The 22,925-nt window shown below is 31.1% G+C and overlaps 4 protein-coding genes across 4 annotated transcripts; 2 read left to right on the top strand and 2 right to left on the bottom strand.

Annotated features, from left to right (window-relative positions):
* Positions 1-689: 689 nt before the first annotated feature.
* LOC135955344 (cuticle protein 38-like) lies at positions 690-7,950 on the bottom strand. The gene is made up of 4 exons (XM_065505699.1): positions 7,939-7,950; positions 7,484-7,864; positions 1,201-1,233; positions 690-1,138 (listed from the first exon to the last, which is right to left on the bottom strand). The coding sequence occupies exons 1-4, from the start codon at positions 7,948-7,950 to the stop codon at positions 758-760; spliced, it is 807 nt and encodes a 268-aa protein (XP_065361771.1). The 3' UTR covers positions 690-757.
* A 592-nt stretch (positions 7,951-8,542) lies between these two features.
* LOC135955120 (cuticle protein 12.5-like) lies at positions 8,543-9,023 on the top strand. Its single transcript, XM_065505427.1, has 2 exons — positions 8,543-8,554; positions 8,616-9,023. Exons 1-2 carry the CDS (start codon positions 8,543-8,545, stop codon positions 8,997-8,999), a joined length of 396 nt encoding a protein of 131 aa, XP_065361499.1. The 3' UTR covers positions 9,000-9,023.
* Positions 9,024-15,050: 6,027 nt separating this feature from the next.
* LOC135955122 (pupal cuticle protein C1B-like) lies at positions 15,051-15,647 on the top strand. Its single transcript, XM_065505428.1, has 2 exons — positions 15,051-15,162; positions 15,233-15,647. Exons 1-2 carry the CDS (start codon positions 15,151-15,153, stop codon positions 15,587-15,589), a joined length of 369 nt encoding a protein of 122 aa, XP_065361500.1. The 5' UTR covers positions 15,051-15,150; the 3' UTR covers positions 15,590-15,647.
* Positions 15,648-17,373: 1,726 nt separating this feature from the next.
* LOC135955124 (uncharacterized) lies at positions 17,374-17,815 on the bottom strand. The gene is made up of 2 exons (XM_065505430.1): positions 17,768-17,815; positions 17,374-17,706 (listed from the first exon to the last, which is right to left on the bottom strand). The coding sequence occupies exons 1-2, from the start codon at positions 17,777-17,779 to the stop codon at positions 17,434-17,436; spliced, it is 285 nt and encodes a 94-aa protein (XP_065361502.1). The 5' UTR covers positions 17,780-17,815; the 3' UTR covers positions 17,374-17,433.
* Positions 17,816-22,925: the final 5,110 nt, after the last annotated feature.

Below are 22,925 nucleotides of genomic sequence, written 5' to 3'. Positions count from 1 at the left end.
ATGGACTCAAACTCAAACTAAATGACGCAGCTTGTTCAAAATTTGACAGGATTAAAATGACAGATTCAAGTTGATAGGAGCAGTTAAGAGGCGGGAAATTCAAAAAGTCACGGACTTATTGACTCGTCTTCGTAACACATGGAATTATTGGTTGTAGACCCAAAGGTATTTATAAAATTATAAGACGATATAGCTATGTATGTTTGTCTGATTAAGACCTAAAGGGACGGATTTAGGGGGATGAAATTTTCCCAAAACAATTATTTTATTTTGATCGATTTAAACATAGTGTTAAACATGGACAAAATTGGTCCAACCAAAAAAAAGTAGAACAAAATGAATCCCGATAACATTTAAATTAAAAAATATCAATTCAATAAATAAAGTTTATGACACACTAATTCTGTTTAGTTTGGGTTAGTATAGCCAAATGGCAATTCCTTTTAGAGACGATTTAATGTCCAACTTTGTGGTCAAAGTACACAAGGCAATTTTAAAGATTGCGGAAGAAATTGATATTATTTGCGAATAGTTTCCAAATTAGTTAAAATCGGTACATGATTTCAGAACTTCTTAGAAGGTTACAAAGTCCCTGAACATTCATAGTTTTATAGAAACTGTAACCAATTACGCAATGATTTACAATATCAGTAACTGCTAATGTTAGGAGTAAATAAAAAACCAAAAAATTCAAGTTTTAAATAGGTAATTTTTTTATTTCGCACTAAACTAATCTAAATCACAGCCGATACAGTTTTTAAAAGAAAACTGGAGCTGGGGCAGCAGCATAAGTCAAAGGTGAAGAATAAGCCAAAGGATGAGAGTAGGCAGCAGCGTATTTGGCAACAACAGGGGCGGAGTAAGCCAGAGGAGAGGAGTAAGCCAAGGGGGTGGAGTAAGCAGTAGCATATTTGGCTACAACGGGAGCGGTATAGGCGGCAACAGGGGCAGCTACAGGAGCTACAATGGGAGAAGTAGCGATACCATTGTGGTTGCGGGCAATATATTGGCTACTGGTGGCAGTAACAACTCCAGCGGGGGCAGCAACTACAGCTGCAGGAGCAGCATAAGCCAAAGGAGCACCAATTAAACCGGGCTTGGCAGCAGCACAGGCAATGACAGCGAAGATAACAACAGCCTAAAAATACAGGATAAGTTTAATTTTTATAATTTAAACATTTTGCTGACAATAAAACTTACGATTTTGAACATTTTGTTAGTTTTGAGTTTATTCTACTTGAAGAAGTGGAAACGAGTAAGTGATGCCAAAAGCTCTCAAGCAGCTAATATTTATACCAGAATTTTAACAAACTTGGAACAGTTATTTTAACATTTGTGTTAAAAAAAGTCCTTCGGATTTACATAAATTTACACTTCTTGAACATTTTATGAAAGAAGTTTTGATTTTTAAATAATAATTTTTATTTGTTGCTTTACAAAATTTAACAATCACAAGAAATCTAAAATTTAATATGTAAATCATCACAAAATGTTGGTAAAATTCAGCGTTAAATTATAGATAAAAATTCCAAAAGTTAAAATACCAAAAATTGTTTAAAATTCATAATGCATGTGAACACAAACTAAATGATCGTTATAAATAATGAAGTTTAACACTTGTGTTTAATGTTACATTTATTTTTAAGACCCTGATATCCACGTATTATTTAGTGATTTAAAATATCAAGACGTGCCTTAATTTTACGCCTCTTAATTAGTTCATTTTATAGATCTATTACTATAAATAGTTTAACGGATTCTCAGTTGATTATCAATTACAATTTAACTGTTTTAACCAACAAGTCTAAATCACAATCATCTAAACAAAATGTTAAAATTTGTAAGTTTGATTTTTGAAAGAAAATTTTAATAAAAACTGGAATATTAATTATAAATTTTTATTTATTTTGAATAGGCCGTTGTTATCTTCGCTGTCATTGCCTGTGCTGCCGCCCAACCTGGTTTGATTGCTGCTCCTTTGGCTTACACTGCTCCCGCTGGAGTTGTTACTGCTACCAGCAGCCAAGTTATTGAACGCAACTACAATGGTATCGCCACTGCCCCTGTTGTAGCTCCAGTAGCCACCCCTGTTGTTGCCAAATACGCTGCTGCCTACACTGCTCCAATTGCTGCCGCTTATACCGCTCCCGTTGTTGCCAAATACGCTGCTGCTTACTCTACACCCTTGTCTTATTCTTCTCCCTTGGCTTACTCTGCTCCAGTTGTAGCCAAATATGCCACCGCTTACTCTCATCCTTTGGCTTACTCAGCTCCCTTGACTTATGCTGCTGCCCCAGCTCCAGTTTTCTTTTAAAAACTGTTAACAGACAGGCTGGACTTACATATTACAACAACCAAAGAACTGTGATTTAGAGAAAATGTTAATAAATTCGAATATTTTATATTATTGTTAAACATACAACTTTAAGAGTTTTCATTTTAAGTGTCTATCACTAGAATTAGCTAAGTGGACTTGATTAAACATGTCAAGTCCGCTTTTTTTTAAAATTTGGATTAGAATACAAAATGTAAGAATAAATCAAAATACGCTGTTTGTTCCAAGGTCAATTACTAAGGTCTGTGCAACTCTACAACAATACAAAAAAGAAAAACACTTAGAAAAAATCCGACAGCCATGGTGGTTAATAAACTAACCACCCCATTCCACAAAAACCTTGGAATGGGGTGGCTTTTTATACCCTACACCACGATAGTGGTGTAGTTTGCACAATGCGTTTGTGCAGATGTTTGTAGCGCCCCAAAAATATTAGTCTAACACCCACCTTAAAATATACCGATCAAATTAAAATCACTTTCTGAGTCGATTAAACGATGTCCGTCCGTCTGGCTGGCTGGCTGGCTGTCCATAAAAACCTTGTGCGTAGAGTACAGGTCGCAATTTTAAAGATATCTCGATAAAATTTAGTAGATATAATTTTTTCGGCCTAAGGACGGAGCCTATTAAAACTGTCAGAAATCGGTCCATTATTTCATGTAGCCCCCATACAAATGTCCTCCCGAAATTGGACTTGATCGGTCATAAATATTTAATTTATATAGGTATCTAAACAAATTTTGCTCCAAATAAGTTTTATATTTACGAAATTCATGTCACCAAATTTTGTTACGATCGGTCCATAATTAGTCATAGCTCCCATATAGACCCGCTTTCGAAAATCACTTTAACGTGCATAAATCTCTTAAAAATTTTGGTATGCTCACAAAATTCAACATAGTAAACTTTCATATAGACATAAATCACACGACCTAATTTCATGGTAATGGGTCAACAATTGGTCATAGGCCCACTTCAGAAAATCACTCAAAAATATAAATTATTGAAATTTTAAAAGAAACATGTTTTTGCTCTTTTACTTAGTGTAGGGTATTATATGATCGGGATTGACCGACCATACTTTCTTACTTGTTTTTATTTATTTTTTCATAATAAATAACTAATCTTAGTTAAAGTACAAATGCAATTGTTTTGATTTAAAATTGTAACACCTAAAATCGTGGCTGAAAGAGTTAACCCCTCTAACCCGCAAACTTTAAAAAGATAAAAAAAAGTTGTCGAATAAAATTTTTTAGGGTAATTATGACCCAGTAAACTCAAAACAGCCAGAAACTAATTTGCAAATTAAGCTTAGGAACCTGGTGCAAAATGGTGAAGAGTGCCTCAGGGCATTGTTGCCAGTTTAGGTGTAAAAAAATAATAATTATGATACGATTTTATTGAAAAACTAATGAAAAAGAACTAATAACAAATATTTCGAATAGATCAGGCAACTAAAAGTTAGTAAAACTTTGATTTAAAAAAAAAATTACTCACAAAATTTTACGTGCTAAAATTATGACATCACTCACCAAACAGCTGACAGAACAAAAACTAAAAGTCAGAATGCATTTCGATCTTCGAGGGAAATATTAACAAATCTGTAACTAATGTCACAAATAAATTTAAAAAAAAAATTTTAATTACTTTTTGAGATAATTGGTGTTTTGTAATGCATGCCTTGAGGCACTCTTGCGTGTTAGAGGGTTAAGTAAGTCCCTAGTCGATCTATACCTGCATATAGGAAGCTGGAATGCTTAAAACAATTCACGATATGAAATTTAAATGGTACTCCACATTAGTAGTAGTAGTATCGAAGAATTTTAATGGTCTCCACCAGGGTTTGTCCAAATTAAAAGACACGCCAGAGAAAATGCAAAAAAAAATTAAAACGGGATTGAATTCACTTAAAATATAATCACAATGACGCGCTAGTTGTTAAACAAACCAGACTTACTTTGCGATTGGACTATACTGAGCTTTGTTAACAAACAGCTGACATCAATACCAAGTCAAACCTACTTATCAAGGCGAATTCAGCATAAGGTGGTATCGATAGCACAGCTGATTACTTTTTCCTTCATAGATGCTCAAGCTGTCAAATTCACTAGTGTTTGTTGTTGCGAATACCACAACAAACGTAAAAGCAAGAAAAACAAAAGGCAGACTTTGACAGTTCCAGCCAACTTAAGCAAAAATTTTGACAACCACAGTATGTGAACACAAAAGGGAAAAAAATAAAACGATCACCTGATTAGTTGCAAAACCCGTTTATAACACGGTGCTACGATGGAAAAAACTTGGAAAACGACCTAGCGTAGGTTATAGCTTGCTGAGTACATTAAAAATTGTGTTAAAAAATTTCCAAAACTGAGGGTGTTTTGGAAAACTGAGGAAGAAGTTATTCTGAAAAAACCGTTTTCAGTTATGTCCGTGAACTTATCGATCTGTAACTCAGTCAGTCTCTGTCCGACTTTAAATTTTTTAACGGGGTTAAAAAGAAAACTGATTACGCTTTAAAATGACGTGCATTTTACAAATTTATACCAACGTATTAAGGAAATTTAGTTCTTAACAAACCATCGTTTTAATAATTCAAATCGGATGAAAATTGTAAAAGTTATTCAACTTTTCATTAACACCTTTTTTAGTATTTTCGCCCCCAGCCCATATGAATAAAAACAAGTAAGAGAGCTATATTCGGCTGTGCCGAATCTTATATACCCTTTTTTAAATTTTTTTTTTAGTTTTTAAATTTTTTGCTCATTTCTCCGTTATTTATGGACCGAATTTGCTGATTTTAAATAGCAAACTTCTCGAAAGCATGTCTGACAGAATTATTGAAGATTATGATTATTGATTAATACTGATTGCTGAACAACCACCGCACATCGATGTAGTGAAGTAGTAGTCGTTAAGAAGATTCGGTTTAAGGAGGTCGTAATTAATTATATGGGAGCTACGAGCAATTATGGACCGCTAGCTATGAAATTAGTACTTGAAATTTATTTCTTTTGAATTTTATGTGGAAACCAATATTTTTAAGGACCGATCGTCAAAAAAATTGGATGACATGAATTTCGTATATTTTAAACTTATTTGGAGCGAAATTTGTGCAGATAGCTATAAAATTTCGGGAGGACATTTGTATGGGGGGCTAGTTGAAATAATGGACCGATTTCAGCTAAGTTCAATAGGCTTCGTCCTAGCGCCTAAGCAAATGTACAGTGGGGAGCTCAAATGAGTACATGTTTCTATTTTGTGCACATCTTATGGAATACAAATAAAACTAATAAAGCAAATCCAAAAATGTTTTCTGTCATTTATTTTATGTTTAATATGTAACAAAATGAATTACAATTCAAAACAATAAACATCCAGTTCTAAATAAAAAAACAGACAAAACTAAAATAACTAGCATGTACTCAATTTTGCACACCACAATAACTTTAGGGAAGAATTGCATTTTTTTAAAAAATTTTCAAAATCCTTTATTACGAAAATAAAATTTTACACGCATTGGCATATTTTCTATAAATTTTTCATTAACTTTTTTTGGAATACTCTCTCTCTCGTGCTCAATCCGCTGTTAAAGCTCGTACAAATTGGTAGGAGTTAATCGGTATTGTTTCAACCGCCAATTCACGATTCACTAAAAATTCTCAATAGGATTGAACTCAGGACATTGAGCTGATAACTGCATTAATAAGAATTTTTTCTAGGAACACCATTCTTTACGATTTTTGACGTGTGTATTGGGTCACCATCCTATTGAAAAATTACTTCTTCTGCAGGATAAGCGTTATAATGTACAAAGTCAAAAGATGAATGTGAAAAATACAAAGATGATTGCGTATTGAGGTCGGTATATCGAACTGGACACTATTTCGGTAGAAATTTTGCTCACTAAACCAAGTTTTTGATGAGTGCTTTAATTCGCCGTCCTGCTGTAAAATAACTTCTTCGACATGATTGGCGCTCTTATCTACAAAATCGGAATGGCAAGTCTATAAATTCGGTATGATTAGTCTTCAATATACGCAGATAGTCTTCTTAACTCATTATTTCGCCTATTTTTTCAAAATTGGTGACACAGTAAGGAAACAGTAAAACACGGTAATGATATGGGTTTGCTTTATATGGTGTCACCTTGGACTAATGCAAAGAATCAATGAAATAATGGGAAAAGAAAACCATCTGCGTATTTTGCAGACTCACCATACCGATTTTGTAGTCTCATCATCACGTTTTTGTATATAAAAGAGGAAATCCTGCAGAAGAAGTAATTTTTCAATAGGATAATGACCCAATGCACACGTCAAAAATCGTAAAGAATGGTGTTCCTAGAAAAAATTCTTATTAATGCAGTTATCAGCTCAATGTCTTGAGTTCAATCCTATTGAGAATTTTTAGTGAATCGTGAATTGGCGGTTGAAACAATAACGATTAACTCCTACCAATTTGTAAGAGCTTTAACAGCGGATTGAGCACGAGAGAGAGAGTATTTCAAAAAAAGTTAATGAAAAATTTATAGAAAATATGCCAATGCTTGTAAAATTGTATTTACGTAATAAAGGATTTTGAAATTTTTTTGTAAAAAATGCAATTCTTCCCTAAAGTTATTGTGGGGTGCAAAATTGAGTACATGCGAGTTATTTTAGTTTTGTCTGTTTTTTTATTTAGAACTGGATGTTTTTTGTTTTGAATTGTAATTCATTTTGTTACATATTAAACATAAAATAAATGATAGACAAAATTTTTGAATTTGGTTTATTAGTTTTATTTTTATTCCATAAGAAGTGCACAAAATAGAAACATGTACTCATTTGAGCTCCCCACTGTATGTGCCAAAGTTGATATAAATATCTTCAAAATCTCCATCCAGTCAGCGTTTAATCGACTTAGAAAATCATTCGATCGTGTCGATCGGTATACTTTAAGATGGATGTTAGACTAATATTTTGGCCGTTACTGGTATAAAAAGTAATGCTTCTGGTAAATTTCGAAGATGATTTCATCATTTGTTAAAAAATAAAAAAAAAACTTAAAATTTGTATACCTAAATTACATAAAATATTTATTAATATTTTCTTTAAATCACAATTAGTTAATTAATAACATTTTCGCAGCCAGACTAAACAGTTTTTAGAACAAAACTGGAGCTGGGGCGGCAGCATAAGTCAAAGGTGCTGAGTAGGCCAAAGGATGAGAGTAAGCGGCAGCGTATTTGGCTACAACAGGAGCAGAGTAGGACAAAGGAGCTGAGTAGGCCAAGGGGCTGGAGTAAGCAGCAATAGGCGAAGTATAAGCAGCGGCAACTGGAGCAGTGTAGGCAGTAGCGTATTTGGCAACAACGGGGGCAGCTACGTGAGCTACAACAGGGGCAGTGGCGATACCATTGTAGTTGCGTTCAATAACTTGGCTGCTGGTAGCAGTAACAACTCCAGCGGGAGCAGTGTAAGCCAAAGGAGCAGCAATGAAACCGGGTTTGGCAGCAGCACAGGCAATGACAGCGAAGATAACAACGGCCTATTCAAAATAAATAAAAATTCTAATTAATATTCAAGTTTTTCTTAAAATTTTCTTTCAAAAATCAAACTTACAAATTTGAACATTTTGTTTAGATGATTGTGATTTAGACTTGTTGGTTAAAACAGTTAAATGGTAATTGATAATCAACTGAGAATTGGTTAAACTATTTATAGTAATAAATCTATAAAAACATTAACGAATTAAGAGGCGTAAATAAAAGGCACGTCAGAAATTGTTAAATCGCCTGCTATTATTATGTGTATCAGCGTACATTTAATTGAAACTTTAAAAACAAGAGTTTAATTTCGTTATACAACTGGCAATTTAGTTTGTTTTTGTATGCTTTATGAATTTTAAAATATTGTTTTGATTTTTATTTAAACTCTTGGAATTTTTATGTTTGATTTAACACTGAATTTTACTCGCTTTTTGTTTTGATTTTCTTAAATCAGATTTGTACAAATAAAAGCTATTATTTAAATTAAATATAAAAAAACTTCTTGTATAAAATGTAAATCTGAAGGACTTTTATTAAACTTAAATGTTTAAATAATTATTTCATTTACATTTGTACTTTGTATTTGCCAATTTTATTAAAGTTCTGGTATAAATATTGGTTGTCTGAAAATATTTGATACCAATTCTGCTAGTAGCTTCAACCTAAAATATAACAACATGTTCAAATTCGTAAGTTTTATTGATAGAAAATTTAAAAATGATCTGACTTTAATTTATCCTGTGTTTTTAGGCCGTCGTAATCTTTGCCCTCATTGCCTGTGCTGCTGCCAAACCCGGTTTGATTGGTGCTCCTTTGGCTTATACTGCTCCCGCCGGAGTTGTTACTGCCACCAGTAGCCAATTTGTTGCCCGCAACCACAATGGTATTGCCACCACCCCTATTGTAGCTCCAGTAGCTGCCCCTGTTGCCGCCTATACCGCCCCAGTTGCTGCTGCTTATACCGCTCCCGTTGTAGCCAAATATGCTGCTGCTTACTCTACACCTTTGGCTTATTCTTCTCCCTTGGCTTACTCAACCCCTGTTGTTGCCAAATATGCTGCTGCTTACTCTCATCCTTTGGCCTACTCTTCACCTTTGACTTATGCTGCTGCCCCAGCTCCAGTTTTGTTTTAAAAACTGTGATTACTGTGATTTGATTTGATTTGATTAGTGCTAACAAATAAATAAATAATTTAAAATTCCTAATCTTTTGGTTTTAATAAGTCCGTGACTTTCTGAATTTCCCTCCTCTTAACTGAAAGGGCAACACTGCTCCAGTCAAAAGTCATCTGTCCGTTGACTCCTGTTAAAATTAGAACAAGCTGCGTCATTTTGTTTGTTTAGCAACAGGCTGAATCAAATACCTACATATTTTGATGACCTCGACAAATCTTTGTTTTGGAAGGGAATTCGGAATTAAAAAATGTTGCATTCCTAAAATCTAATTTTAAAACTTCATTCAAAGACTATTATTTAAACAGAATACATTAATCTTTGAACTAATTCATAGTGGAATTAATTCATAATAGAATTCATTCAACCTTTGAATGAATAATTTTTTACAAGCCGCTAAATATTTTAATATGAAAAGTAAATTTTTGGTTAAAAACATAAATGATCGAAGATTTTCCTCCTTTTTCCATTTGCACCACTATTTACGGACTCTTATCCACATTTATGTTTCATTTCCTTTTTATGTGTTAAATCTAGTTTTGTTTGCAAATGTAAGTGATCAGAATTCCACTATTTACCGACTGCTGGCCATGTTAATTTTTTAGTTAATTTTCATATGAAAAATCGATTTTTGGTTGAAATCTCAGTGATCACAGATTTTTGTTCCTTTTTCTATTTGAACCACTATTTACGAATAATTCAAAATTGTCGATTTTCAAATAACGAATAAACCGATTAATTTGTGTCAGTTAACCGATTAACCGAAATTTCTTATTTTTGCACTTTAACATATTTTTTTTGTTTTTAATTTTCCATTTTAATTCATAGAAAATTATTTACTTTTTGGTTGAATTGTTATGTTTTATTTATTTTTTATGTTTTTGTTCTTTTTATTAATAAAATACTTCAATAAGTTCACAAAATTCGTGATTTAGTTTCAGTTTAACATTTAAATAGAAATTATTCGGTTAATCGAATAATTTAAAATTAACCGATTATTAACCGATTAAATCTAAACCCCGATTAATTATTTGCTCGATTAACCGATTATACCAGAAACCCGATTAATTGAATACCCTACTATTTACTGACTTATAGTAGGGTCGCCAATTTTATTTTTTCAAAAAGCGGACAACATGTGGCAGTTGTCACGGAAAATTCATGCTTCAAATGAATCAGGTGCTTTCGATACAGGTTCCCTGTGATAGTCTGGCCAGATTTCGGCAGTTTATAGTAGATAGAACACTTTTGGTCCCACCAAATACAGAGCATTACCTTAGCGCCATGGATATTTGTTTTTGGTGTCGATTCAGCTGTTTGACGGGGTTTATATCTTATGCTTCGGGTTATCGTAATGAATTCATTTCTCATCGCAAGTAATGATTCGGTGCAAAAATGGTTTTCTTTTATAGCGTGCAAGCAGCATTTATAGCATACGCACAGTGGGTTCGATGGTACCCAAAGTGGAGATTAATTCATAGAAGCCGTAGTTTTAAAATATAATATTTTTTTATTGATGAGTTATTATAAGCACATAAAAACACAACATTTTAGAAAAAAAAGGTTAAAAACAATTTTAAAAAAAATTTTAACCCTTTAAGCGCATTATTGTTTTTAGGAAAAAAAGTCCTTAGCTCATAATTTATGCTATAACTTTGGAATGGAAAGCGATAAATTAATGAATAAATTTGGAAATTAAAGCATTCTTAATGTGCTATTAAAAATATTAAATAATAAATTTATTTTATGTATTTATAGTAGCATCAATTTAATTTAAATTTTAATTTTTGTTTTTCACAAAATTTTATAAATGTAAATTTTGTTCAAAAAAGTCACACAAGAGAATATTATAAATTTTTGTAATGAATGAAATGAAAAAAAATGTAAAAAAAAAAATTTAAACTGTTAGGCGTTTTTGTTTTTCGGAAAAATATAATTTTCGTTGTAACTTTGAAAACAAAGTAAATTTAAAGAATAAGTTAATATGTAATATGTATTTCTATTAGTATAAATTTGTATCCAGTTTTTCTTTCACTAAATTCAGTAAATGTAAAATTTAATCTGAAAAAATAAAAAAATTCAAAAGTTTTGGGGGAATCTTTGGTTTCGTTTTACCTTCTCAAATTCACCACAAATATCTCAATTATCATAAGTTTCATTATAATCATTATCTTCATCATTATCATCATTACTATCTTCATCGTTGTTATCATTTACTGGTCTTGTTAAATAAATGACAACCAGAGTTTTTACACAAAAATGAAAATAAAAAAAATTACTTTTTTTTTCTTAAATATAAGCTGATCTCCTATACTATTCTAAAATCTATAAAACTAATTTCAACTATTACTAACTTAATACTTGTGGCCCATTAAATTCGGAAATTATCCCAATTTTGGACCTTTTTTAAAAAAATTATTAAAAATGTATACACATAATTTTTATAAAAAAAAAAAAAATTACTCTATACTTAAATACCTGATGTTGAAGGTTCCATTATAAAATATTTACGTTTAATAGATTTAACACTAACAATAATCGCTTAAATTGTAAAAATTTCCAATTTTTTCACTTTTTTCAAAAACAGCAATAATTTGCTAACTTTGACCGCTCACTGAAAAGAAAGTAAACAACTTAAGGCCATTATTACAACTTGCCGTTATAGTTAAAGTTACCTTTAAGGTACCTTTTTCTATTGCTTAAAGTTACCTTTAACTATAACGGCAAGTTGTAATAATGCCCCTTAGTTGATTTATTTTTAAAGCTAGTGATGTAGAATTTTATCTACTTTTACCATATACCAAAATTTATTATAAAAACTTTATTTCTAATTTTCAATTAATCGCCACTTTTATACCATTTGAACCCAACGTGATACGTTTTGAAATTGCTGATTGTGTAGCTTGGCCAGCTCTTGTTGAGTTTGACAAAAATCTTCATGGAGTAATGCCTACATTTCTTATTCTTCAAACTTTTTTGGCTGGCCTGGGCGATATTTGTATTCCGTGTCAAAATCTGAACAGCACAAACCATCTCTAGCACGTTGAAACCGATGGAACCACTCACCATAAGCTTTGGTGAGCAAGCGGTGTGCTTCAGCTGCAATTTTTATACCCTACACCACCATAGTGGGGAGGGTATTAATCGTTTGTACAGATGTTTGTAACGCCCAAAAATATTAGTCTAACACCCACCTTAAAGTATACCGATCGACATAGAATCACTTTCTGAGTCGATTAAACGATGTTGGCTGGCTGGCTGTCCATGTAAACCTTGTGCGCAGAGTACAGGTCGCAATTTTTCGGCCCAAGGACCAAGCCTATTGAAACTGGCTGAAATCGGTCCATTATTTCACCTAGCCCCCATACAAATGTCCTTCCGAAATTGGACTTTATCGGTCATAAATGTTTAATTTATAAATGTATCTCCACAAATTGCTCTCCAAATAAGTTTTATATATACAAAATTCATGTCACCAAATTTTGTTACGATCGGTCCATAATTAGTCATAGCTCCCATATAGACTCGCTTCCGAAAATCACTTTAACGTGCATAAATCGCTTAAAAATGTTGGTATACTCAGAAAATTCAACATATTTAACTTTCATATAGACATAAATCACACGTACTTATTTCATGGTGATCGGTCCATAATTGGTCATAGCTCCCATATAAGGCCCACTTTCGAAAATCACTCAAAAATATATATTATTGAAATTTTTAAAGAAAAATGTTTTTGCTCTTTTACTTAGTGTAGGGTATTATATGGTCGGGCTTGAACGGCCATATGTTCTTACTTGTTTTTTTTGACACAATATTTGACATTTTCGTAGAAAAAAAAACTTTGTAGTTTACACTATAATGTTCAATAACTAAGTGAGAATAAATTACAGATATCTGACCTTTAAAATTACTTACAAGTTATTAAAAACAAAAATCGCGTTCAAAAGATACCCCCCATCTATTGTAAATTCCGCATTTTTAAGTCATACACCCAATATTTAAATGAATCTTTCCGAACTTTTCGTTTCAAAAACATACTACGCAACAAAAATTGATAAATGGCGCAGAATTTCATAAAATGTAGCCCATTCTACATTATTGAATGGTAGATCGACTGCGGAAGTTTATTTTGGATTGATTTCATAATAAAGTTATTTATTTTATAAAGCCTATTTTTGTTGTATCAAAGAACAACTTTAAAATATGTTATTTGTATGCAAATTGTGTATTTATTTCAAAAAAATAATAATAATTGTATTTTTTTAATGATAAAAACAACTAGTTATAATAGGCATTATAAACTATTAAAATACCCTACATTTAAAGATGTCATACTCTACATCACTTTAGAATCATAGATAAGGAACTTTCTCTCTTTATGATACAATATTTCCTTAAAGAATTGATGATTTATTACGTTTTTTTTAGAGGACCACTTTTATTTTAACGATTATTTGACACCATTTATTTATAATTTTCTAGGAAAATAAAGAAATTAACATGAATACCATTTAAATTTAACTTTGACCTAAATTATTTAGATATTTTAAATAATTGAACAATATGTCTATCTATATAAATATATAAATGTCTTTGTAAGTTTGTTTGTTGGTTTGTTTGAGCATCACGCCTAAACGGCTGAACCGATTTTATTTAAATTTGGAACATAGATAGATCCTTACTTGGAAGCGTCAATAGGGGGAAAACCGGTAAAATTGGTACCTTTAGTTCTTAAACAATCAAGAGAAAACGGATGCACCGATTTGATTGAAATTTGGAACATAGATATTCCATTACTTGGAAGCAATAATAGACTATACAGGGAGTGTGACACCTCCCATACAAAGTAAATAGTTATTTTCAAATATATGGTGAACTATAATTGTAGAAGTCTTGAAATTTAGTCCCTTATCATTTTACATGGTTTGGCTGAAAATGTGCGGTATTAAATTAGTGGGCGTGGCACCTCCCATACAAAGTAATTAGTTATTTCTAAATATCTTGAGATCTAAAATTACTAGATTCTTCCAACTTTGTCCGAATAGCTCTCTTATCATTTTACATAGAATAGCTGAAAATGGGCTGGAGTGGATAAGTGGGCGTGTAACTTCCCATGCAAAGTATATAGTATTTTCAAATATCTGAGGAACTATTATTGCGACAGCCTTCAAACTTTATACGAATCAATTTCTTACCAGTACATGAAGTTTATCCAAAATTGGGACGGATGGGAACAAGGGGTGTGGTACCCCTTCTTAATTTCTGGCATAACAGGACACTGGCATCAACGTAATTTACACAAAGTTTAAATACTCTTACAATTAGATTCACTTGATATTCGAATATTTATATATTTTATCTACAATGGTAACAAAATAACTCATTTGAAGCATTAATTTAACTATTATAATAAATAACTTTCATATCATTATAAGGCGTCTGACTAAAAATAGGCGAATGTCTTAAAAAAAAGCTTCAAGATTTTTTAAAATCACAGGATATTTTTAATACCTTCAACGGCATAGTATGCAATTAATCACAATCAAGAAATTCCGGTATTAATTATATTAATTTATTAGCTTGTAAAATCTTTTCACATTTTTTTATTTTACTTCGACAGGGGTAGCGAAGTGCAGCGGGCCAAGCTAGTAATAATATATTTAAAAGGCCAAGTGTCTTAAGATCGTTTGTAACGGTTTAAAAAGTTTCTTTAAACCGTTACTAACGATCTAAAGCAATAAAAATGCCTTAAGCTGCACATTTAACATCGCACTAATATAAAACGTAAATTGTTTTAAAATATTTAAAACAATTTTAAATTCAAAAATCATACCTCACACACCTACCTACATTCATGCTAAAAATTAAAGGAATTTCAAAAAAAAATTCTTTTATAACTCTAAAAACCAAAAAAGCAAGGCTGTGCAAAAAACTACTATTTCTTATGCATTAAACGTCATATTCATTTTAAAATTTGTTAAGAAAACTCAACACGTTTTATTTAATGTGAATTAAATTAACCATCTAGAGTATAAAAACGGTAGCACAACACAGCAGCAACATTCAGTTTTATTCAAACAGAAGCTAGAAAATCAACCCAAAAATCAAAATGGTCAAATTCGTAAGTTTAAATAAAATTATATTTAATTTTAAATATTCTTTTTACACAATGAATTTCCTTCTTTTTTTAGATCATTGTCTTGTGCGCTTTCATTGCCTGTGCTGCCGCCAAACCCGGTGTTGTAGCTCCTTTGGCTTATACCGCTCCCTTTGCCGCTGCTGCTCCATTCGCTTACTCCGCCCCTGTTGCTGCCTACTCTGCTCCTTTGGCTTATGCTGCTGCTCCTGTAGCTTATGCTAACGCTCATTTGGATGCCGCTTATGCCAGCAGCCGTGTTGACATCAAGCAAAACTACAATGCTGCCGTAGTTCCAGCCACTTATGCTGCCGCCGCTGCTGTACCCGTAGCTACTCCCTTCGCTGCTCCCGTAGCCCCAGTTGCTGCCGTAGCTCCTCTTAAATACACTGCTGGCCCCGTTTTCTTGTAAATGTGTTGCTTTTCGAGTTTTTGTAAATAAAATGAATAGTTTTAATTGAAAGTAAAAAGGATTATTTTGTTTTCTTAAATCATTGAACTGAATGCAAGGATTGGTTAAAAAGATTATAAGCAGAAGTCGGTCTTATATGTTGGATCATGTATGAAACTAAGATTAAAGATAAAACTAAATTTAATTTAATGAAGTTCGATGAAAACTACAACTTGACTGGATATAAAGAACTGCACTTGAAACTGGAATAGGACTGGATATAAAGAAATACGAAGAAAGCTAAAAGAGGACTGGATGTAAATAAATAACTATGATTAGAGCTCAAACTGGACTGGATATAAAAATCATTAAGAACCACCATTGATGCTTAAACTTGACTGTATAAAGAACTACGATTGAAGCTTAAACTGGACTATATAATTAAATACGATTTAAGCTTAAACTGGACTGTATAAAGAACTAACATTGAAGCTTAAACTGGAATGTATACAGTACTTAGATTGAAGCTTAAACTGGACTGTATAAAGAACTAACATTGAAGCTTAAACTGGAATGTATACAGTACTAAGATTGAAGCTTAAACAGGGCTGTATAAAGAACTACGATTGAAGCTAAACTGGACTGTTTAAAGAACAACGATTGAAGCTTAAACTGGACTGTATAGAGAACTACGATTGAAGCTTAAACTGGACTGTATAAAGAACAACGATTGAAGCTTAAACTGGACTGTATAGAGAACTAAGATTGAAGCTAAACTGGACTATATAAAGAACAACGATTGAAGCTTAAACTGGACTGTATAGAGAACTACGATTGAAGCTTAAACTGGACTGTATAAAGAACTATGATTGAAGCATAAACTGGACTATATAAATAACTGCGATTGAAGCTTAAACTGGACTGTATAAAGAACTATGATTGAAGCCTAAACTGGACTATATAAAGAACTACGGTTAAAGTTTAAAGTGGATTCTATAAAGAACTACAATTGAAGCTTAAACTGGACTGAATACAGAACTAAGATTGAAGCTTAAACTGGACTTTATAAAGAACTAAAATTGAAGCTTCAACTTGACTGTATAAAGAACAACGATTGAAGCTTAAACTGGACTGTTTAAGGAACTACGATTGAAGCTTAAACTGGACCGTATACAGAACTAAGATTGAAGCTTAAACAGGGCTGTATAAAGAACTACGATTGAAGATAAACTGGACTATTTAAAGAACTATGATTGAAGCTTAAACTGGACTGTATACAGAACTAAGATTAAAGCTTAAACAGGGCTGTATCAAGAACTACGATTGAAGCTAAACTGGACTATTTAAAGAACTACGATTGAAGCTTAAACTGGACTGTATAAAGAACTATCATTGAAGCCTAAACTGGACTATATAAAGAACTACGGTTAAGATTGAAGCTTAAACTGGACTGTATAAAGAACTATGATTCAAGCTTAAACTGGACTATATAAATAACTACGATTGAAGCTTAAACTGGACTATATAAATAACTACGATTGGAGCTTAAACTGGACTGTACAAAGAACTAAGATTGAAGCTTAAACTGGACTATTTAAAGAACTATGATTGAAGATTAAACTGGACTATATAAAGAACTACGGTTAAGATTGAAGCTTAAACTGGACTGTATAACGAACTGCGATTAAAGCTTAAACAGGATTCTATAAAGATAAAAAGAAAAGTTCATGTGTATGTTCTCTTTTGATACTATTTATGAATTTGTTGAAAAACTTTGGTAAAAAAAAAAACTATAAACTCTAAAATTATTTTTGTTCTTAGGAATTCAATTTATTTCGGCATCATGTATCAAATCTTTACAGTTTTTAAAACAAAACTGGAGCAGCAGCATAAGACAAAGGCAAGGAAGCGGAGTAAGCCAAAGGAGCAGTGTATGTCAAGGGAGCAGCTACTGGGGCAACTACGGGAGCAGTGGCAATACCATTGTGGTTACGGGCAATGAATTGACTGCTGGTGGCGGTGACAACTGGAGCGGGAGCAGCAACAACGGCAGCTGGAGCGGTGTAAGCCAAAGGAGCTGCAGCCAAAAAGCCAGGCTTAGCAGCGGCACAAGCAATAAGGGCAAAGATAACAAAGGCCTAAATAAATAGAAATTTTAGTGAAAAATAAAATAGAAATATTAAATAATTTTTAACTTACGAATTTGAACATTTTTGCTAATGTTGTGGAATACAATTTTCAAACTGAACTGTTTGAGGTATTATAACAAGCGGGTATTTATAGGTACACCATTTTAGTTAAAGGTTAGTTAATGACTCAAAGAATTTTTGTGTTAAAACTTTAAAACTATTTTGTTTACTTTTTCAAAAAGGCATTAATCAAAATTCTTTAACCAAAATCGTTTAAAAAAAAAACTCGAAATTCATTGTCATAGTATAATAAGGTTTAGAAATTCCCTAAAATATTGTTGATAACACAAAGCACGTACTAAATTAATTTAACCATTTAAATTGAATACCAACTATTTTTGATATGAAAAGTAAAATAATCAAAGTTAGTACTTGATACTTAATTTAATATGTATTTACTTAGTTTAAAAACTGTTTTAAAGAGAGACCTCCTCCTTTCGCTTACTCAGCACCTTTGGCATATATATTCCAGCTCCAGTTTTATTGTAAAGTTTGGATATGTTGATCATAATTAACATGTATTAAATAATTTTGTATATATTGGATGTCCCCCATCGTATTCGACACAATCCAAATGACTCACTTCTTTGACCATAAGCCATGTGTTGCTACTATTTTTGTTTGATTAAAATAATTTATATTTTTTACATACAAATTAAACAGTTTAGAGTTGTTAAATTTGTTACGTGCCCTGATTTCACATGTGAATTTGTGGGAATTTTTTACAATTTCTAAGACTTTGACACTGAAATTGATCGATTGTTTTAATTTTTATTTTGGCCAGGGAGTTCAGCGGGTTACATTTACTTCGTACAATTCAATTGATATACAATTCAAATCAATTTAAGGAAACTCTTTTCAATTCTTATAAATTAATGATCATAGAAACATGATCTATTTTAAAATAATTGACAGTTTCGTTAAAATCACAAATAGCTTTTAATTAAAATAATTATGTTCATAAACAGTTTACCGCCATACTTAATTGATTTAAATACAATATTTTATTAGCTTTACCTAATATTACTATTAGAGCTACTATTGAAAATACAATTTTTACGTGCTCTGATTCACATTCAGGCATTTTGAGTGGAATATCATCAATAATCAAAGTGAAGTGTTGATGTAGATCAGGTTTTATAACACAAGTATTACAGTTAATAAATATTAAAAACCGTTTACATTTTATTTATTTAATTAATTCTTTAGGAAAATAGAAAACACAACTGGCTTCTTCCCTTATGAAAAAGAAATTTTTTATCCGAAATATAAGTGATCACAGATCGAGCTTCTTTTTGCGATTAAACGCTTATTTACAAAGTTATGAAGGATTTTAGATTTTTTTTGTTTTTTCATATGAAAAATCGATTTTTGGTTACAAATATGAGTCATCACAGATCGAGCTTATTTTTGCGATTAAACGCTTATTTACAAAGTTATAAAGGATTTTAGATTTTTGAGTTTTTTCATATGAAAAATCGATTTTTGGTTAGAAATAAGAGTGATCACAGATCGAATTCCTTTTTTCGATTAAACGCTTATTTACAAAGTTATGAAGGATTTTACATTTTTTTGTTTTTTCATATGAAAAATCGATTTTAGGATAGAAATAAGAGTGATCACAGATCAAGCTTCTTTTTTTCGATTAAACGCTTATTTACAAAGTTTGAAGGAATTTAGATTTTTGAGTTTTTTCATATGAAAAATCGATTTTTGGTTAAAAATATGAGTGATCACAGATCGAGCTGCTTTTTGCGATTAAACGCTTATTTACAAAGTTATGAAGGATTTTAGATTTCTGAAGTTTTTCATATGAAAAATCGGTTTTAGGATAGAAATACGAGTGATCACAGATCGAGCTTCTTTTTTCGATTAAAGGCTTATTTACAAAGTTATGAAGGATTTTACATTTTTGAGTTTTTCATATGAAAAATCGGTTTTAGGATAGAAATACGAGTGATCACAGATCGAGCTTCTTTTTTCGATTAAAGGCTTATTTACAAAGTTATGAAGGATTTTAGATTTTTGAGTTTTTTCATATAAAAAATCAATTTTTGGTTAGAAATATGAGTGATCACAGATCGAGCTTCTTTTTGCGATTAAACGCTTATTTACAAAGTTATGAAGGATTTTAGATTTTTGAGTTTTTTCATATGAAAAATCGATTTTAGGTTAGAAATATGAGTGATCACAGATCGAGCTTCTTTTTTCGATTAAAGGCTTATTTACAAAGTTATGAAGGATTTTACATTTTTGAGTTTTTTCATATAAAAAATAAATTTTTGGTTAGAAATATGAGTGATCACAGATCGAGCTTCTTTTTGCAATTAAACGCTTATTTACAAAGTTATGAAGGATTTTAGATTTTTGAGTTTTTCATATGAAAAATCGGTTTTTGGTTAGAAATATGAGTGATCACAAATCGAACTCCTTCTTTCGATTAAACGCTTATTTACGACGTTATGAAGAATTTTAGATTTTTGAGTTTTTTCATATGAAAAATCGATTTTTGGTTATAAATATGAGTGATCACAAATCGAACTCCTTCTTTCGATTAAACGCTTATTTACGACGTTATGAAGGATTTTAGATTTTTGAGTTTTTTCATATGAAAAATCGGTCTTTGGTTAGAAATATGAGTGATCACGGATCGAATTCGGTTTTTCGATTAAACGCTTATTTACAAAGTTATGAAGGATTTTACATTTTTTTTTGTGTTTTCATATGAAAAATCGGTTTTTGGTTAGAAATATGAGTGATCACAGATCGAGCTTCTTTTTGCAATTAAACGCTTATTTACAAAGTTATGAAGGATTTTAGATTTTTGAGTTTTTTCCTATGAAAAATCGATTTTTGGATAGAAATATGAGTGATCACGGATCGAATTCCTTTTTTCGATTAAACGCTTATTTACAAAGTTATGAAGGATTTTAGATTTTTGAGTTTTTCATATGAAACATCGATTTTTGGTTAGAAATATGAGTGATCACAGATCGAGCTTCGTTTTGCGATTAAACGCTTATTTACAAAGTTATGAAGGATTTTAGATTTCTGAGTTTTCGATTTTTGGTTAGAAATATGAGTGATCACAGATCGAATTCCTTTTTTCGATTAAACGCTTATTTACAAAGTTATGAAGGATTTTAGATTTTTGTGTTTTTTCATAAGAAAAATCGATTTTTGGTTAGAAATATGAGTATCACAGATCGAGCTTCTTTTTGCGATTAAACGCAAATCGATTTTTGATTAGAAATATGAGTGATCACAGATGGAGGTCCTTTTTTCGATTAAACGCTTATTTACAAAGTTATGAAGGATTTTAGGTTTTTGGTTAGAAATATGAGTGATCACAGATCGAGCTTCTTTTTTCGATTAAACGCTTATTTACAAAGTTATGAAGGATTTTAGATTTCTGAAGTTTTTAATATGAAAAATCGATTTTCGGTTAGAAATATGAGTGATCACAGATCGAATTCCTTTTTTCGATTAAACGCTTATTTACAAAGTTATGAAGGATTTTCGATTTTTGAGTTTTTTCATATGAAAAATCGATTTTTGGTTAGAAATATGAGTGATCACAGATCGAGCTGCTTTTTTCGATTAAACGCTTATTTACAAAGTTATGAAGGATATTAAATTTTTTAGTTTTTCATATGAAAAATCGGTTTTTGGTTAGAAATTGAGTGATCACGAATCGAATTCGTTTTTTAGATTAAACGCTTATTTACAAAGTTATGAAGTATTTTAGATTTTTGAGTATTTTCCTATGAAAAATCGAGTTTTTATCCAAATATGAGTGATAACAGATCGAATTCCTTTTTTCGATTAAACGCTTATTTACAAAGTTATGAAGGATTTGAGATTTTTGGGTTTTTTCATAAGAAAAATCCATGAGTGATCACCAGGGAAACCAAAATGCATGCAAATGCATGTTTTTTCTGGTGAGTCTAATGAGCACATGGATAAGATATTTACACGTTTCAGAACTATTTAAGAATTTTGGCATCGATTTGTTAGTGCATATTTTTGCATATTTTACCCTTAAATTCATATTTTTGCATATATTTGTTTTAAGAGCATATTTATGTCATATTTTGCGTTTTTAGAGCATATTTTACTGTTTAATAGCATATTTTGAGTTTATCAAAAATAAATTTTGTCTTACTTATTTTTCGCTGTTGTGTTACAGGTTTTTACTTCCTTTGTTTAAAATTCAAAAATGAAAAATAGATGTGAAAAAAATGTTCACATAAAAAAAAATTTTTTTTTCCAAAAAATTAAAAAACTGAAAAAAAAATTTTGTTCACCTAAAAATATTAAAATTTTTTATTTTGAAGTATAATTAGGTGAAGGGTATATAAGATTCGGCACAGCCGAATATAGCTCTCTTACTTGTTTTAATATAAAATAAGCACTATTTTAATAATAGCTCCATCTAAATATCAAATTTTAGTTCTAATTCAAACATAACCGTACTAAGTGTTAAAGAAATATTGTCTTTTAAATTTGCTCCCGTAACATCAGTTGCTGTCGAAAGAACATTTTCTATGTATAAAAATGTTTTCAGATCCAATAGACAACGATTTTTATTTGAAAATTTAAGTAAATTTTTTTTGGTTAAAAATTATGTAAAAGTTTGTTTTTTTAAGAGCATATTTTTTAAATTTTAAGAGCATATTTTAAAGTTTTTACTGCATATTTAAAGCGCCTAAAACGCTTTTTTTAGAGCATATTTCCGGTTTCCCTGGTGATCACAGATCGAATTCCTTTTTTCGATTAAACGCTTATTTACAAAGTTATGAAGGATTTAAGATTTTTTTTGTTTTTTCATTGAAAAATCGATTTTTGGTTAGAAATATGAGTGATCACAGATCGAGCTTCTTCTTGCGATTAAACGCTTTTTTACAAAGTTATGAAGGATTTTAAATTTTTGAGTGTTTTCATATGAAAAATCGATTTTCGGTTAGAAATATGAGTGATCACAGATCGAGCTTCTTTTTGCGATTCAACGCTTATTTACAAAGGTTTGAAGGATTTCTGAGTTTTGAGTGTTTTCATATGAAAAATCGATTTTTGGTTAGAAGTATGAGTGATCACAGATCGAGCTTCTTTTTGCGATTAAACGCTTATTTACAAAGTTATAAAGGATTTTAGATTTTTGAGTTTTT

Source organism: Calliphora vicina, chromosome 3 (assembly GCF_958450345.1).
Source record: "Calliphora vicina chromosome 3, idCalVici1.1, whole genome shotgun sequence".
NCBI lineage: Eukaryota > Metazoa > Arthropoda > Insecta > Diptera > Calliphoridae > Calliphora > Calliphora vicina.
This window is presented reverse-complemented; position numbering and strand designations above follow the sequence as displayed.

Excerpts from the sequence above, each read along its gene's own strand:
- LOC135955344 (XM_065505699.1), bottom strand. Across the intron at positions 1,234-7,483 it reads CCCCAGCTCCAGTTTTGTTC|AATAAACTCAAAACTAACAA; the intron begins TAAAAACTGTTT and ends TTCTTCAAGTAG. Across the intron at positions 1,139-1,200 it reads CTAACAAAATGTTCAAAATC|GCTGTTGTTATCTTCGCTGT; the intron begins GTAAGTTTTATT and ends CTGTATTTTTAG.